The 15109-nt window shown below is 45.2% G+C and overlaps 1 protein-coding gene across 1 annotated transcript in view; it reads right to left on the reverse strand.

Moving 5' to 3' along the window:
- Positions 1-1178: 1178 nt before the first annotated feature.
- LOC114592407 (uncharacterized) overlaps positions 1179-15109 on the reverse strand; it is a 73131-nt gene continuing 59200 nt past the window's right edge. Inside the window, 4 exon segments of the mRNA XM_077923560.1 lie at positions 1179-1337; positions 1339-2571; positions 3258-5385; positions 7329-7419. Coding sequence (XP_077779686.1) covers positions 1179-1337; positions 1339-2571; positions 3258-5385; positions 7329-7419 — 3611 coding nt within the window.

The following is a 15109-nucleotide window of genomic DNA, read 5'->3' on the forward strand; positions in this document are numbered from 1 at the left end:
GTCTACCTTGATTTCAGCAAGGCATTTGACAAGGTGCCCCATGATATTCTTGTAAAGAAGCTGATAAAATGCGGTCTTGACTATGCTACCACTCAGTGGATTTGTAACTGGCTGACTGACCGAACCCAAAGGGTGCTCATCAATGGTTCCTCTTCATCCTGGAGAAGAGTGACTAGTGGGGTGCCACAGGGTTCTGTCTTGGGCCCGGTCTTATTCAACATCTTTATCAACGACTTGGATGATGGACTCAAGGGCATCCTGATCAAATTTGCAGATGACACCAAACTGGGAGGGGTGGCTAACACCCCAGAGGACAGGATCACACTTCAAAACGACCTTGACAGATTAGAGAACTGGGCCAAAACAAACAAGATGAATTTTAACAGGGAGAAATGTAAAGTATTGCACTTGGGCAAAAAAAATGAGAGGCACAAATACAAGATGGGTGACACCTGGCTTGAGAGCAGTACATGTGAAAAGGATCTAGGAGTCTTGGTTGACCACAAACTTGACATGAGCCAACAGTGTGACGCGGCAGCTAAAAAAGCCAATGCAATTCTGGGCCTCATCAATAGGAGTATAGCATCTAGATCAAGGGAAGTAATAGTGCCACTGTATTCTGCTCTGGTCAGACCTCACCTGGAGTACTGTGTCCAGTTCTGGGCACCACAGTTCAAGAAGGACACTGACAAACTGGAACGTGTCCAGAGGAGGGCAACCAAAATGGTCAAAGGCCTGGAAATGATGCCTTATGAGGAACGGCTAAGGGAGCTGGGCATGTTTAGCCTGGAGAAGAGGAGGTTACGGGGTGATATGATAGCCATGTACAAATATATAAAAGGATGTCACATAGAGGAGGGAGAAAGGCTGTTTTCTGCTGCTCCAGAGAAGCGGACACGGAGCAATGGATCCAAACTACAAGAAAGAAGATTCCACCTAAACATTAGGAAGAACTTCCTGACAGTAAGAGCTGTTCGACAGTGGAATTTGCTGCCAAGGAGTGTGGTGGAGTCTCCTTCTTTGGAGGTCTTTAAGCAGAGGCTTGACAACCATATGTCAGGAGTGCTCTGATGGTGTTTCCTGCTTGGCAGGGGGTTGGACTCGATGGCCCTTGTGGTCTCTTCCAACTCTATGATTCTATGATTCTATTCTATGAAATGGTTTCTCCCTCGTGCGAGTTAGTTGATGGCTTCTAAGGTTTCCATATCGACTGAAGCTCTTTCCACATTCAATACATTTAAATGGTTTCTCCCCTGTGTGAGTTCGTTGGTGTATTCTAAGGTTTCCATATCGACTGAAGCTCTTTCCACATTCAATACATTTAAATGGTTTCTCCTGCGTGTGAGTTCGTTGGTGCATTCTAAGTGTTCTATTTTGACTGAAGCACTTTCCACATTCAGTACATTTAAATGGTTTCTCCCCCGTGTGAGTTAGTTGATGGCTTCTAAGGTGTCCATTTTGACTGAAGCTCTTTCCACATTCAATACATTTAAATGATTTCTCCCCTGTGTGACTTCGTTGGTGTATTCTAAGGTGTCCATATTGACTGAAGCTCTTTCCACATTCAATACATTTAAATGGTGTCTCCCCTGTGTGAGTTCGTTGGTGTATTCTAAGTGTTCCATTTCGACTGAAGCTTCTTCCACATTCAGTACATTCAAATGGTTTCTCCCCCGTGTGAGTTCGTTGGTGTCTTCTAAGGTTTCCACTTTCACTGAAGCTCTTTCCACATTCAGTACATTCAAATGGTTTCTCCCCCGTGTGAGTTCGGTGGTGTACTCTAAGGTCTCCACTTTCACTGAAGCTCTTTCCACATTCAGTACATTTAAATGGTTTCTCCCCCGTGTGAGTTCGTTGGTGTTTTCTAAGGTGTCCATTGTGACTGAAGCTTTTTCCACATTCAATACATTTAAATGGTTTCTCCCCTGTGTGAGTTCCTTGGTGTATTCTAAGGTGTTCATTTCTACCGAAGCTCTTTCCACATTCAATACATTTAAATGGTTTCTCCCCCGTGTGAGTTTGTTGATGTTTTCTTAGTGTTCCACTTTCACTGAAGCTCTTTCCACATTCAATACATTTAAATGGTTTCTCCCCCGTGTGAGTTCGTTGGTGTATTCTAAGGTGTTCACTTCTACTGAAGCTCTTTCCACATTCAGAACATTTAAATGGTTTCTCCCCCGTGTGAGCTCGTTGATTATTTCTAAGGTTTACAATTACACTGAAGTGCTTTCCACATTCAATACATTCAAATGGTTTCTCCCCCGTGTGAGTTCGTTGGTGTATTCTAAGGTGTTCACTTCTACTGAAGCTCTTTCCACATTCAGTACATTTAAATGGTTTCTCCCCCGTGTGAGTTCGTTGATGTTTTCTAAGTGCTCCACTTTCACTGAAACTCTTTCCACATTCAATACATTTAAATGGTTTCTCCCCCGTGTGAGTTCGTTGGTGTATTCTAAGGTGTTCACTTCTACTGAAGCTCTTTCCACATTCAGAACATTTAAATGGTTTCTCCCCTGTATGAGTTAGTTGGTGTATTCTAAGTGCTCTACTGTAGCTGAATCTCCTTCCACATGCCATACATTAAAATGGTTTCTTCCCCATGTGTTAGTTGGTGTCTTATAAGGTGTCGATATGGACTGAAGCTCTTTCCACATTCTTTCCACATTCTGTACATTTAAATGGTTTCTCCTGTGAGTTCGTTGATGTTTCCTAAGGTGTCCATTTTGACTGAAGCTCTTTCCACATTCAATACATTTAAATGGTTTCTCCCCTGTGTGAGTTCGTTGGTGTATTCGAAGTGTTCCATTTTGACTGAAGCTCTTTCCACATTCAATACATTTAAATGGTTTCTCCCCTTTGTGAGTTCGTTGATGGCTTCTAAGTGTTCCATTTTGACTGAAGCACTTTCCACATTCAATACATTCAAATGGTTTCTCCCCCGTGTGAGTTAGTTGATGGCTTCTAAAGTGTCCATATTGACTGAAACTATTTCCACATTCAATACATTTAAACAGGTTTCTCCCCTGTGTGAGTTCGTTGGTGCATTCTAAGTGTTCTATTTTGACTGAAGCACTTTCCGCATTCAATACATTCAAATGGTTTCTCCCCCATGTGAGTGTGTTGGTGTCTTCTAAGGTGTCCATATTGACTGAAGCTCTTTCCACATTCAATACATTTAAATGGTGTCTCCCCTGTGTGAGTTCGTTGGTGTGTTCTAAGTGTTCCATTTTGACTGAAGCACTTTCCACATTCAATACATTCAGATGGTTTCTCCTCCGTGTGAGTTTGTTGGTGCACTCTAAAGTGTCCACTTCCACTGAAGCTCTTTCCACATTCAATACATTTAAATGATGTCTCCCCTGTGTGAGTTCAGTGGTGTACTCTAAGGTCTCCACTTTCACTGAAGCACTTTCCACATTCAATACATTTAAATGGTTTCTCCCCATGTGAGTTTTTTGGTGTTTTCTAAGGTGTCCACTTCCACTGAAGCTCTTTCCACATTCAGTACATTTAAATGGTTTCTCCCTCGTGCGAGTTAGTTGATGGCTTCTAAGGTTTCCATATCGACTGAAGCTCTTTCCACATTCAATACATTTAAATGGTTTCTCCCCTGTGTGAGTTCGTTGGTGTATTCTAAGGTTTCCATATCGACTGAAGCTCTTTCCACATTCAATACATTTAAATGGTTTCTCCTGCGTGTGAGTTCGTTGGTGCATTCTAAGTGTTCTATTTTGACTGAAGCACTTTCCACATTCAGTACATTTAAATGGTTTCTCCCCCGTGTGAGTTAGTTGATGGCTTCTAAGGTGTCCATTTTGACTGAAGCTCTTTCCACATTCAATACATTTAAATGATTTCTCCCCTGTGTGACTTCGTTGGTGTATTCTAAGGTGTCCATATTGACTGAAGCTCTTTCCACATTCAATACATTTAAATGGTGTCTCCCCTGTGTGAGTTCGTTGGTGTATTCTAAGTGTTCCATTTCGACTGAAGCTTCTTCCACATTCAGTACATTTAAATGGTTTCTCCCCTGTGTGAGTTCGTTGGTGTATTCTAAGGTTTCCATATCGACTGAAGCTCTTTCCACATTCAATACATTTAAATGGTTTCTCCTGCGTGTGAGTTCGTTGGTGCATTCTAAGTGTTCTATTTTGACTGAAGCACTTTCCACATTCAGTACATTTAAATGGTTTCTCCCCCGTGTGAGTTAGTTGATGGCTTCTAAGGTGTCCATTTTGACTGAAGCTCTTTCCACATTCAATACATTTAAATGATTTCTCCCCTGTGTGACTTCGTTGGTGTATTCTAAGGTGTCCATATTGACTGAAGCTCTTTCCACATTCAATACATTTAAATGGTGTCTCCCCTGTGTGAGTTCGTTGGTGTATTCTAAGTGTTCCATTTCGACTGAAGCTTCTTCCACATTCAGTACATTCAAATGGTTTCTCCCCCGTGTGAGTTCGTTGGTGTCTTCTAAGGTTTCCACTTTCACTGAAGCTCTTTCCACATTCAGTACATTCAAATGGTTTCTCCCCCGTGTGAGTTCGGTGGTGTACTCTAAGGTCTCCACTTTCACTGAAGCTCTTTCCACATTCAGTACATTTAAATGGTTTCTCCCCCGTGTGAGTTCGTTGGTGTTTTCTAAGGTGTCCATTGTGACTGAAGCTTTTTCCACATTCAATACATTTAAATGGTTTCTCCCCTGTGTGAGTTCCTTGGTGTATTCTAAGGTGTTCATTTCTACCGAAGCTCTTTCCACATTCAATACATTTAAATGGTTTCTCCCCCGTGTGAGTTTGTTGATGTTTTCTTAGTGTTCCACTTTCACTGAAGCTCTTTCCACATTCAATACATTTAAATGGTTTCTCCCCTGTGTGAGTTCGTTGGTGCATTCTAAGTGTTCCATATCGACTGAAGCACTTTCCACATTCAATACATTTAAATGGTTTCTCCCCCGTGTGAGTTAGTTGGTGTATTCTAAGTGTTCCATATCGACTGAAGGCCTTTCCACATTCAATACATTTATATGGTTTCTCCCCCGTGTGAGCTCGTTGATGATTTCTAAGGTTTACAATTACACTGAAGTGCTTTCCACATTCAATACATTCAAATGGTTTCTCCCCCGTGTGAGTTCGTTGGTGTATTCTAAGGTGTTCACTTCTACTGAAGCTCTTTCCACATTCAGTACATTTAAATGGTTTCTCCCCCGTGTGAGTTCGTTGATGTTTTCTAAGTGCTCCACTTTCACTGAAACTCTTTCCACATTCAATACATTTAAATGGTTTCTCCCCTGTGTGAGTTCGTTGGTGTCTTCTAAGGTCTCCACTTCCACTGAAGCTCTTTCCACATTCAATACATTCAAATGGTTTCTCCCCCGTGTGCATTCTTGAGGAGGGGTATTCGACGGGCAAAATTGGATTATAGGCTGAGGATTGAGGATAATTTAAGGAGCAACAACACAAGACAGATGTGGCAGGGGATTCAGCATATTACCAACTACAAACCTAACCTTGGTGCTGTCGACGGTGACCCTTTGCTGGCGGAGGAGCTTAACCTCTTCTTTGCTCGCTTCGAGAAGGAACCACCTGAGACGCCGGTATTACAGCCACCAGCCCACAGGGGCCCCTCATTCACGGTAGAGGAACATGAGGTGAGACAGGTATTGAGGATGGCGAATCCGAGGAAGGCGGCTGGACCTGATGGCATCACTGGAAAGGTGTTGAAGGGCTGTGCGGATCAGCTGGCGAGGGTCTTTACTAAGATCTTCAATAAGTCCTTACACCAGTCTATTGTCCCACCCTGCCTGAAGTCGTCAACTATTGTCCCTCTGCCTAAAAAATCCACAATCAGTAGTTTGAATGACTATAGACCAGTTGCACTGACTCCAATCATCATGAAGTGTTTTGAGAAACTGGTGCGCCGTCACATTATTTCCTGTCTTCCATCAACTTTTGACAACTACCAGTTTGCATACAGGGCAAATAGATCCACAGAAGACGCTATCAACACCACTCTCCATGCTGCTCTGTCCCATCTGGAGCAGCCGGGGAGTTATGTGAGGCTGCTGTTTGTGGATTTTAGCTCTGCTTTTAACACTATCCTCCCCCATAGACTGGTGTCCAAGCTAGAGGCGATTGGACTCTCCAACTCCACCTGTCTCTGGGTTTTGGATTTTTTGTCAGAACGTTCTCAGAGGGTTAGAGTAGGGTCACATATGTCCACAGCCCTTAGCCTTAACACCGGCTCACCACAGGGTTGTGTGTTGAGTCCCCTGCTCTATGCTCTCTATACGTATGACTGTACAGCCATCTATTCCAGCAACAAAATCATCAAGTTTGCTGATGACACTACGGTGGTAGGGCTCATTTCAGGAGGGGATGAGTCCGCCTATCGGGACGAGGTGGAGCGGCTCTGTGTTTGGTGTGGAGAGAACAATCTGGCTCTTAATACGGCTAAGACCAAGGAATTGGTGGTGGATTACAGGAAAAAAAAGGCGGACATTCAGCCCTTGTATATCAACGGGGAACGGGTGGAGAGGGTGGCGGAATTCAGGTTTTTGGGAGTAACTATCGATCAGGGCATGACTTGGAGCGCAAATACCACTGCTCTGGTGAAGAAGGCCCAGCAGAGAATTTATTTCCTCAGACTTTTAAAGAAGAACAATCTGAGTGAGAGACTGCTGGTGTCCTTCTACCGAGGCTCCATAGAGAGCATTCTTACATACTGTATTTGTGCTTGGTTCTCCAGTTGTACAGCTAGGGAGAGGAAGGTGCTCCAGAAGGTCATAACCACAGCCCAAAGGATTATTGGTCATCCTCTCCCATCTTTGGAAGAACTGTACGGTTCCCGTTGTCTTAGGAAAGCAAATAACATCCTGCAGGATTCATCTCACCCGGGACACAGTCTGTTTGCACTACTGCCTTCTGGCAGGAGATATAGAAACATCAAGTCAAAGACAAATAGACTGAAAAACAGTTTCTATCCAAGAGCTGTGGCCTTTTTGAATGCTGTAACTCGATAGTGTGACCTGGGAGTTTGATGGGTGTTGGTGTGGGTGTGGCTGGAATGTGGTTTGTTTGGTTGTTGTTGTTGTTTTGCTTTTGTTGTTTTAAGGGATGGCATCCAATTTCGTTGCACTTGTGCAATGTTGCACTTGTGTAATGACAATAAAGAATCTATTCTATTCTATTCTATTCTATTCTATTCGTTGATGTTTTCTAAGAGTTCCATTTATCCTGAATCTCTTTCGATAGTCGGTACATTTAAATGGTTTCTCCTCTATGTGAATTCGTTGATGTGTCCTCAGTCTTCCACTGTGACTAAAGCACATCCCACATTCCATGCATTTAAACTGTTTCTTTGATCTTCCCAATGAATCCACAGGTGGCTCCATAGAATTCTGGCCATCATCTTCCTCACCTGTTTGGGAGTGGGGGAGGGGGAAGAGAATCCTGTTAAGACTTTCAAGAAAGACAAGAAAGGAACTGAACACATGTCAGTCCCAGTATGCACCTTCTCTTATTTTAACACTGTCTCCTTTCTCCACTGTCCTCTCTATGTTCCAAACTTTTAGGAATGCAGGTGAGATAATGGCAAGAAAAACACATGACCACTCCATTCACAGTTAATAAACTGCATTATTTTATAATCTGTGGTGGAATTGGCTTCTTAGACACATCTTTATATTTCTCTTTTCCCAGGGAGGAAAGGATCACAGGCTCAAGTAGCAGTATCTCCTATGACTAAGAATGTACAGTGTACAGTGGTACCTCGCAAGACGAATGCCTCGCAAGACGAAAAACTCGCAAGACGAAAGAGTTTTCCGGTTTTTGAGTCGTTCCACAAGACGAATTTCCCTATGGGCTTGCTTTGCAAGACGAGTTTTTTTCCTTTTTCTTAAAGCCGCTAAGCCGTTAATAGCTGCTAAGCCGTTAATAGCCGCTAAGCCGTTAATAGCCGTGCTTTCAAGACGAAAAGTCTGCAAGACGAAGAAACTCGCAGAACGAATTAATTTTGTCTTGCGAGGCACCACTGTAAATGTAAAAATATTGCAATATCTTAGAACAGGCACCCCCAAACTTGGCCCTCCAGATGTTTTGGGACTAAAATTCCCATCAGCCCTGACCACTGTTCCTGTTAGCTAGGGATGATGGATGTTGTAGTCCCAAAACATCTGGAGGGCCAAGTTAGGGGATGCCTGTATCAGAACATAAGAAGAGCCTGCTCGATTGGGCAAAGGCCCACCTAGTGCAGCATCCTGTTCTCACAGTGCCCAACTAAATGCCTGTGGGAAACCAGCAAGCAGGATTTGAGTACAAGAGCCCTCTGCCTTACTGTGCTTTCCAGGAACTAGTGTTAAGAAGCATTATTGCCTAGGACCACGAGGGCAGAGCACAGACATCAGTCCAATCCTCTTTTTCAAGCTATCCAAGGGACAAAATCAAGGATTAAAAATAAATTATTAACAGATGTAAGAGAGAGAGAGGAGGTTTCGCCCTGCCGGGTTTGAAACTTTATTATGAAGCGTCCTGTATCTGCTAGAACCGGGAATGGATCACATTGGAAAACACAGATACTGTATTTTAGATCTGTAAGGACACGAATAATGGATAGAATGCATATTTATGGTGGGAAAAGGCATAGAGCTTTTCATAATCATATAATAAGAAAATCAATTTTTAGGATATGGGAAAAGTATAAAAATTTGCTTGAGTAAAAAACACCCTGGTGGCTTTCCCCCTTGGAAGCAATATCTCTGAAAAAAATGAATATGAGAAGTAATCGGCCAACTTATACAGAGCTGTTAACTGAAGTTGAAAACCAACTGAAATTAAAAGATTTTGAAGAGATAAGGAAAACTGTAACTGACTGGTTACAGTACCATCAACTAAACGATATCTTTACGATAGACAAAAAGAAAGGTTTTAGTTAAGAGACATCACATTTGAAAAAGAACTATTAGGAAGTAACATAAAATGATCTGTCTAAAATGTGTAACTTGCTCCTAGAATGGTATACAAAGGATGAACAGGTCAAATCAGTTATGACAAAATGGGAAAGGGACTTAGGACATAACATGCAAATGGCAGATTGGGAGAGGCTTGGGAAAACAGATCTGAAATTCACAGCTTGCTGTACATTGAAAGAAAACTACATGAAAATGATGTACTGGTGGTATTTGACTCCTAGTAAGTTATCTAAAACGTACAGAGAAAGTTCAAATATATGCTGGAAGTGTAAAGAAGTGGGTACCTTTTGCTATATGTGCTGGTCATGTAAGATAACAGTATCATTTTGGGAAATGGTATACAGTGGTGCCTCACAAGACGAAATTAATTCGTTCCGCAAGTTTTTTCTTCTTGCGAGTTTTTCGTCTTGCGAAGCACGGTTTCCCATAGGAATGCATTGAAAATCAATCAATGCGTTCGTATGGAAACCGCCTTCAGACCAGGTCCGGGGACAGTCTGTCCCCCAACCTCTTCTGAAGGCTGGGGGGGGGGGACAAGGGCTTTTCTTCCCACTGCCAGCCTTCAGAAGGCTGTTCTAAAGGCTGGCGGTGGGAAGAAAAGCCCTTCTCCCCACCTCCCGCCCTGCAAGCTCCGGGGACAGGAGGGCTATGCTGGCGGGCGGCAGCGAAGGCTTCGCTGCCGACCCCCAGCATTTTAAAAGCCCCCGGGACATCAGAGACTTCTCCGCTGTCCCGGGGCGATTTTAAAATGCTGGCGGGCGGCAACGAAGCCTTCGCTGCCGCCCGCCAGCATTTTAAAAGCCCCAGGGACAGCGGAGAAGTCTCCGCTGTCCCGGGAAGGCAGGCAGGGGGAGCAAAGACTTTTGCCCCCCGCCGGCCTTCAGAAGAGGTCCAGGACCTCTTCTGAAGGCCAGCGGTGGGCAAAATCTTTGCTCCCCCCTGCCTGCCTTCAAAAGCCGTCCGGGATAGCGGAGAAACGCGCTGCGCGCTTCCCTGCTATCCCGGACCGCTTTTAAAATGCTGGCGGTGGGGAGCAAAGCCTTTCGGCCCCCGACGGCCTTCCTGGACCTCTTCTGAAGGCCGGAGGGGGGCGAAAGGCTTTGCTCCCCACCGCCAGCATTTAAAAGAGGTCCCCGGAGATTTCCCTATGGGCTTTCGTCTTGCGAAGGAAGCCCATAGGGAAATTCGTTTTGCGAAGCGCCTCCAAAACGGAAAACCCTTTCGTCTAGCGGGTTTTCCGTCTTGCGAGGCGTTCGTCTTGCGGGGCACCACTGTATAATGAAAAAGTAGAGACATCACCTTGCCAACAAAGGTCCGTACAGTAAAAGCTATGGTTTTCTCAGTAGTGATGTATCGAAGTGAAAGCTGGACCATAAAGAAATCTGATCGCCGAAGAATTGATGCCTTTAAATTATGGTGCTGGAGGAGACTCTTGAGAGTCCCATGGACTGCAAGAAGATCAAACCTCTCCATTCTGAAGGAAATCAGCCCTGAGTGCTCACTGGAAGGACAGATTGTGAAGCTGAGGCTCCAATAGAAGTGCCTGGCATGCTCTGGTCCATGGGGTCATGAAAAGTTGGACACGACTAAACGGCTAAACAACAACAAATATAATGAATTGGGAAAAAATGTTTAAAATAATGTTTGTTAAGAATGTAGAAGCTTATTTATTTGGAATTACAGGTACTGAGATCCCAAAAGACCAGGAAAGACTATGTATGCGACAACAGCTGCACAGATGTTATTATCCCAACGGTATTTGCTGTTTTAGGTGTTGTTTTTAAAAGTCTGGAACAGATTAATCCATTCTGCATTACTTTCTATGGGAAAGCGCGCCTTGGTTTTGGAACGCTTTGGTTTCGGAAGACTTCCGGAACTTATTAAGTTTGAGAACTGAGGTACCACTGTAACTTCTAAGATTTAAAATCCTGGAGGAAGAAAATCTGCCCCCACTACTTTATGAAAGGGATTCAAGAAACAAGGAGCTGCTTTGGAGAAGGCCTCACACCCCTTCCTTCTTCCTGTCAGGAACTTCCTTCCATTTGTCTCCTCTCCATCTTTTCCTCTTTCTCCCGCCACCATCCATCTATCCCTGTCCCCATCTCCTCTCCCCTGGAACTCACCAGATTTCTCCAAGGGTCCTGGGAGGGAATGCTCAGAGGTTGAGGGGAGGGATGCGGGAGAGAGCCTGACCAGGTCAGCCGTCCATCTTCCTCCTTCCATCCTGGCCAGGGTTGCAGGTTCAGTCTCAGCTAGGTTTGCAGGTTCAGCTTCCTGAGGAGCACAGAATCCAGAGCAAGTTGCAGCTTCCTGGGAGGGAGGGAAGAAGAAGAAGCCAAGGGAGTAATTCTGCTGCCCCTGGAGAAGCCCCAATTGGGCACCCCCTTCCCAAGAGCCTCCACCCATTTTCAAACACCTTTGGCAATTTCTTTCACCTGCCTGTCCCACCTCCTTTCCTAAGGCTGGCATGGTATGCACATTAGTGGCCTGAGAGTAGATCCCTTGGAACTTAAGAGTTCATCTGCAAAGGACTGCTCTGAATACATGGGTGGCCCTTGCATGGAGAAGAAGGAAGCCCCTTGCTTGCATCAGGACCTTTCATCACCTCCCTTTCTTTTTTATTTTATTTTGCTTATTCAATCTTTATTGGTTTAAAATCCACACACACTGAAAGCTTAAAAAAAGGAAAAAGAAGAAAATGAAACAAAAAAGCACAGTACATCTCTTACAAAAAGAAAGAGAACCATACATCATGAATTTACAACATTATTCCAGCTGTCCGCTTCCAACTTTCTATTTTCTGAATTAGGTAAAGGTACCCCTGACCGTTAGGTCCAATCGCAGGCGACTCTGGAGTTGCAATGCTCATCTCGCTTTACTGGGTGAGGGAGCCGGCATTTGTCTGCACTAAGCTTCCGGGTCATGTGACCAGCATGACTAAGCCACTTCTGGCGAACCAGAGGAGTGAATGGAAACGCCATTTACCCTCCTGCCAGAGCGGTACCTATTTTTCTATTTGCACTTTTGACGTGCTTTCAAACGGCTAGGTCGGCAATTACTTGCCTCTATTTTTCAATAAACTTTATCTTTGTTAAATCTTGTCTGAATTCTTTGTACCTTATTCAATTCCAAGAGTTATTTGAAGCATTCTAAAGTTTTTATAAGGGGACACTGTTCTTTTAAATATTGTCTACAGATCTCTCATTCCCTTTTAAACTTTTGGGTCGATCGATCTCTTTTCTTTTCATCTATGCTACTTCTATATATTGAAGGATTTTTACTTGGCACTCCTCTTTTAATGGAATTTTATCTCCTTTCTATCCCTTGGCAATCAGCATCCTTACTGCAGTTGTTGCATACAAAAAGACCCCTCCCCAAGAGCCCCCACCCATTTTCAAACACTTTTGGCAATTTCTTTCACCTGCCTGTCCCACCTCCCTTCCTAAGTCTGTCATGGTATGCACATTTGTGGCCTGAGATTAGGTCCCTTGGAACTTAAGAGTTAATCTGCAAAGGACTGCTCTGAATACAGTGTTACCTCAGTTTAAGTACTTGATTTGTTCCAGAGGTCCGCACTTAACCTGAAACTGTTCTTAACCTGTAGCACCACTTTAGCTAATGGGGCCTCCTGCTGCTGCCGCGCCGCGGGAGCCTGATTTCTGTTCTTATCCTGAAGCAAAGTTCTTAACCTGAAGCACTATTTCTGGGTTAGCGGAGTGTGTTACCTGGAGCGTATGTAACCTGAAGCGTGTGCAACCCGAGGTACCACGGTACATGGGTGGCCCTTGCATGGAGAAGAAGGAAGCCCCTTGCTTGCATCTGGACCCCCTGGGAGAGGCGGGGGATCCGCCCACTGCTCCCTCTGCCCTCCCTGCCTCCTCCTCTGCCCTCCTGCCCTGCAAACACCCTTTGCTCTTGTTGCTCAGGGGAGAGAGGCAGGAAGAGCCTTCAGACCCACCCGTTTCCTCCTCTGCAGCCTTTTCTTGCAGCAGCCCAGTGAGAGGGGAAGGAGCTGCAGCGCCTGGTTCACTTCAGATACACACATGGTTTACTGGGATTGTGAATGAACACGTCCTCTGCCTTCCATGTGGTGGGAGTGGGGGGGGTTAAAAGTGGTGAGGAGACCCCCCCCCCAGTCCTTTTGGGAAACAGGAGCTTTGGTCAGGAGTAAACAACTTAGATGGCAAGTTCACAAGAGAAGCACTTTGGAGCGCAGCTTGCTCCTACTATGTGTTTGAACCTAGAGGACAACATACACGTTTACACCACGGGATTCCTTAAAGTGGGCATTTCTTTAAATTCAAAGGCCATTTCTACAAAATGGAAGTATTCTGATGGCAGCCCTATATAGGAAAGTTTTTGATGTTTTAATTTTTTTGGTGTTTTTGATGGAAATCGCCCAGAGTGGCTGAGGCAACACAGTCAGATGGGCAGGGTGCAAATAATGAATTATTTATTTTTATGTTACTCTTATTCTTATTCTTATTAGTATTATTCCCTCCTAAGCCCATCCTGCTATGCATGCTGATCAGTGACTTTGTCTGAATCCTCCCCCCCTTGAACGCAAGAGGGCTTCCTATTTTTACAGCTATTCTTCACATTTCTATACTGCCCTTCCTCCAAAGATCACAGGGCAGCTTACAAGAGAAAAACACAGAGATGCATAGCAGAATAAGAAATAAAAACGACAACCCTCGCCCCCCCCCCCCATGCAGGTGTGCAGTCCAAAGATTGTTTAATGAGCCAAACGCCTGGGAGAAGAGCAAGACTTTCGCCTGTTGCCTAAAGATAAGGCCCTTCTCTGAGGGGTCTTCTGCTGGGGTATACATATTAAAATTAAAATTAATACTATTATTAAGGCGATCCTGGCCAGCAATGCCCACCCCTCTCCCCTTTCCTGCCTCCTTCCCTGCAACTCCCTTTGCACCAGATTCCTGCAGGAGGCTTCTCTCTCTCTTTCCCCAGCACAACCTCCCCCCACTCCGCCTTCAAGCCCCCTTTAAGAAAACAGCTCCCTTCCCTCCCTTCTCTTCTCCCCGCCCGGATCTTGTGCAGGGCCGCCTCTCCCCATCCGGGGGCTTCTCCTCCTGGACCCCCTCGCAAAGCCCCTTCCCTCCTTCCCCGCCACTGGCTTTGCACTCACCCGAAATCCTGGGCAGCGGGGGCGGGAATGGGAGCCCCTCGTGAGAGGCAGGGAGTGAGGGCGCTTAATTAGGAGCCTTAATTAGGAAGAAGCTCCCTCCTCCGCCTCCGCACTATGCAGCCCCCCTTCCCGCCTCCTCCCCTCCCTCCTTTGCAAGCCGGGAAATTATCTCTGCTGGTGAAGCCGGAAGTGGAGGCAACTCTGAGGAGGAACGAGAAATTTCTCTCCACGCTCAGCCTCTTGTCTGTTATCTGATAATTGAGGGAAGGAAAACCTTGTAGCACCCAACCAATGGGAAGGCGAGGGAGGGAACGTGTGCATAGGGAATATAAACTCATTATTTGCCCCAGCTGGACTGTGCCTACTTTGGACCCCCGCTTTGTCAAGAATGTATTGTCCTCAACAAGGGACGCGGGTGGCGCTGTGGGTTAAACCTCAGAGCCTAGGGCTTGCCGATCAGAAGGTTGGCAGTTCGAATCCCTGCGAAGCGGTGAGCTCCCATTGCTCTGTCTCTGCTCCTGCCAACCTAGCAGTTCGAAAGCACATCAAACTGCAAGTAGATAAAGAGGTACCTGTTGTAAACAAAATCTGCCCTTATTCCCTTATGGGGGACACAAGTGCCCTTGTAGAGTCCTTTGCAGGTTCTCCATCAGTAGGAGAAAATAACAGAGACCAAACAGAGAATATTGAGAAGCAAACAGCTAGTAAGCCTGATCTTTAGTGAACTGTTGCAACAGGTTGCTCCCCTCACACGCAAGAGGAGGAGGACCCAGAACAAAGGTGTGCCTGCCCTTATATAGCCCTTTTAAATTCCCTGCCCTAGAGCTCAAGACCACCCCTCCATACATCATACATACATCACAGAAGGGGTGTAACCCAAGACCACCCCCCACAAGCATCATACCTGTATCACGGTCTACAACAGAAAGGCGGTCTACAACAGAAATTTGAATGTTGTTGCTTTTCCTGTGCTGCTCCAGACATGTCGTCCACATATC

Source organism: Podarcis muralis, chromosome 2 (genome assembly GCF_964188315.1).
Source record: "Podarcis muralis chromosome 2, rPodMur119.hap1.1, whole genome shotgun sequence".
Classification (NCBI taxonomy): domain Eukaryota; kingdom Metazoa; phylum Chordata; class Lepidosauria; order Squamata; family Lacertidae; genus Podarcis; species Podarcis muralis.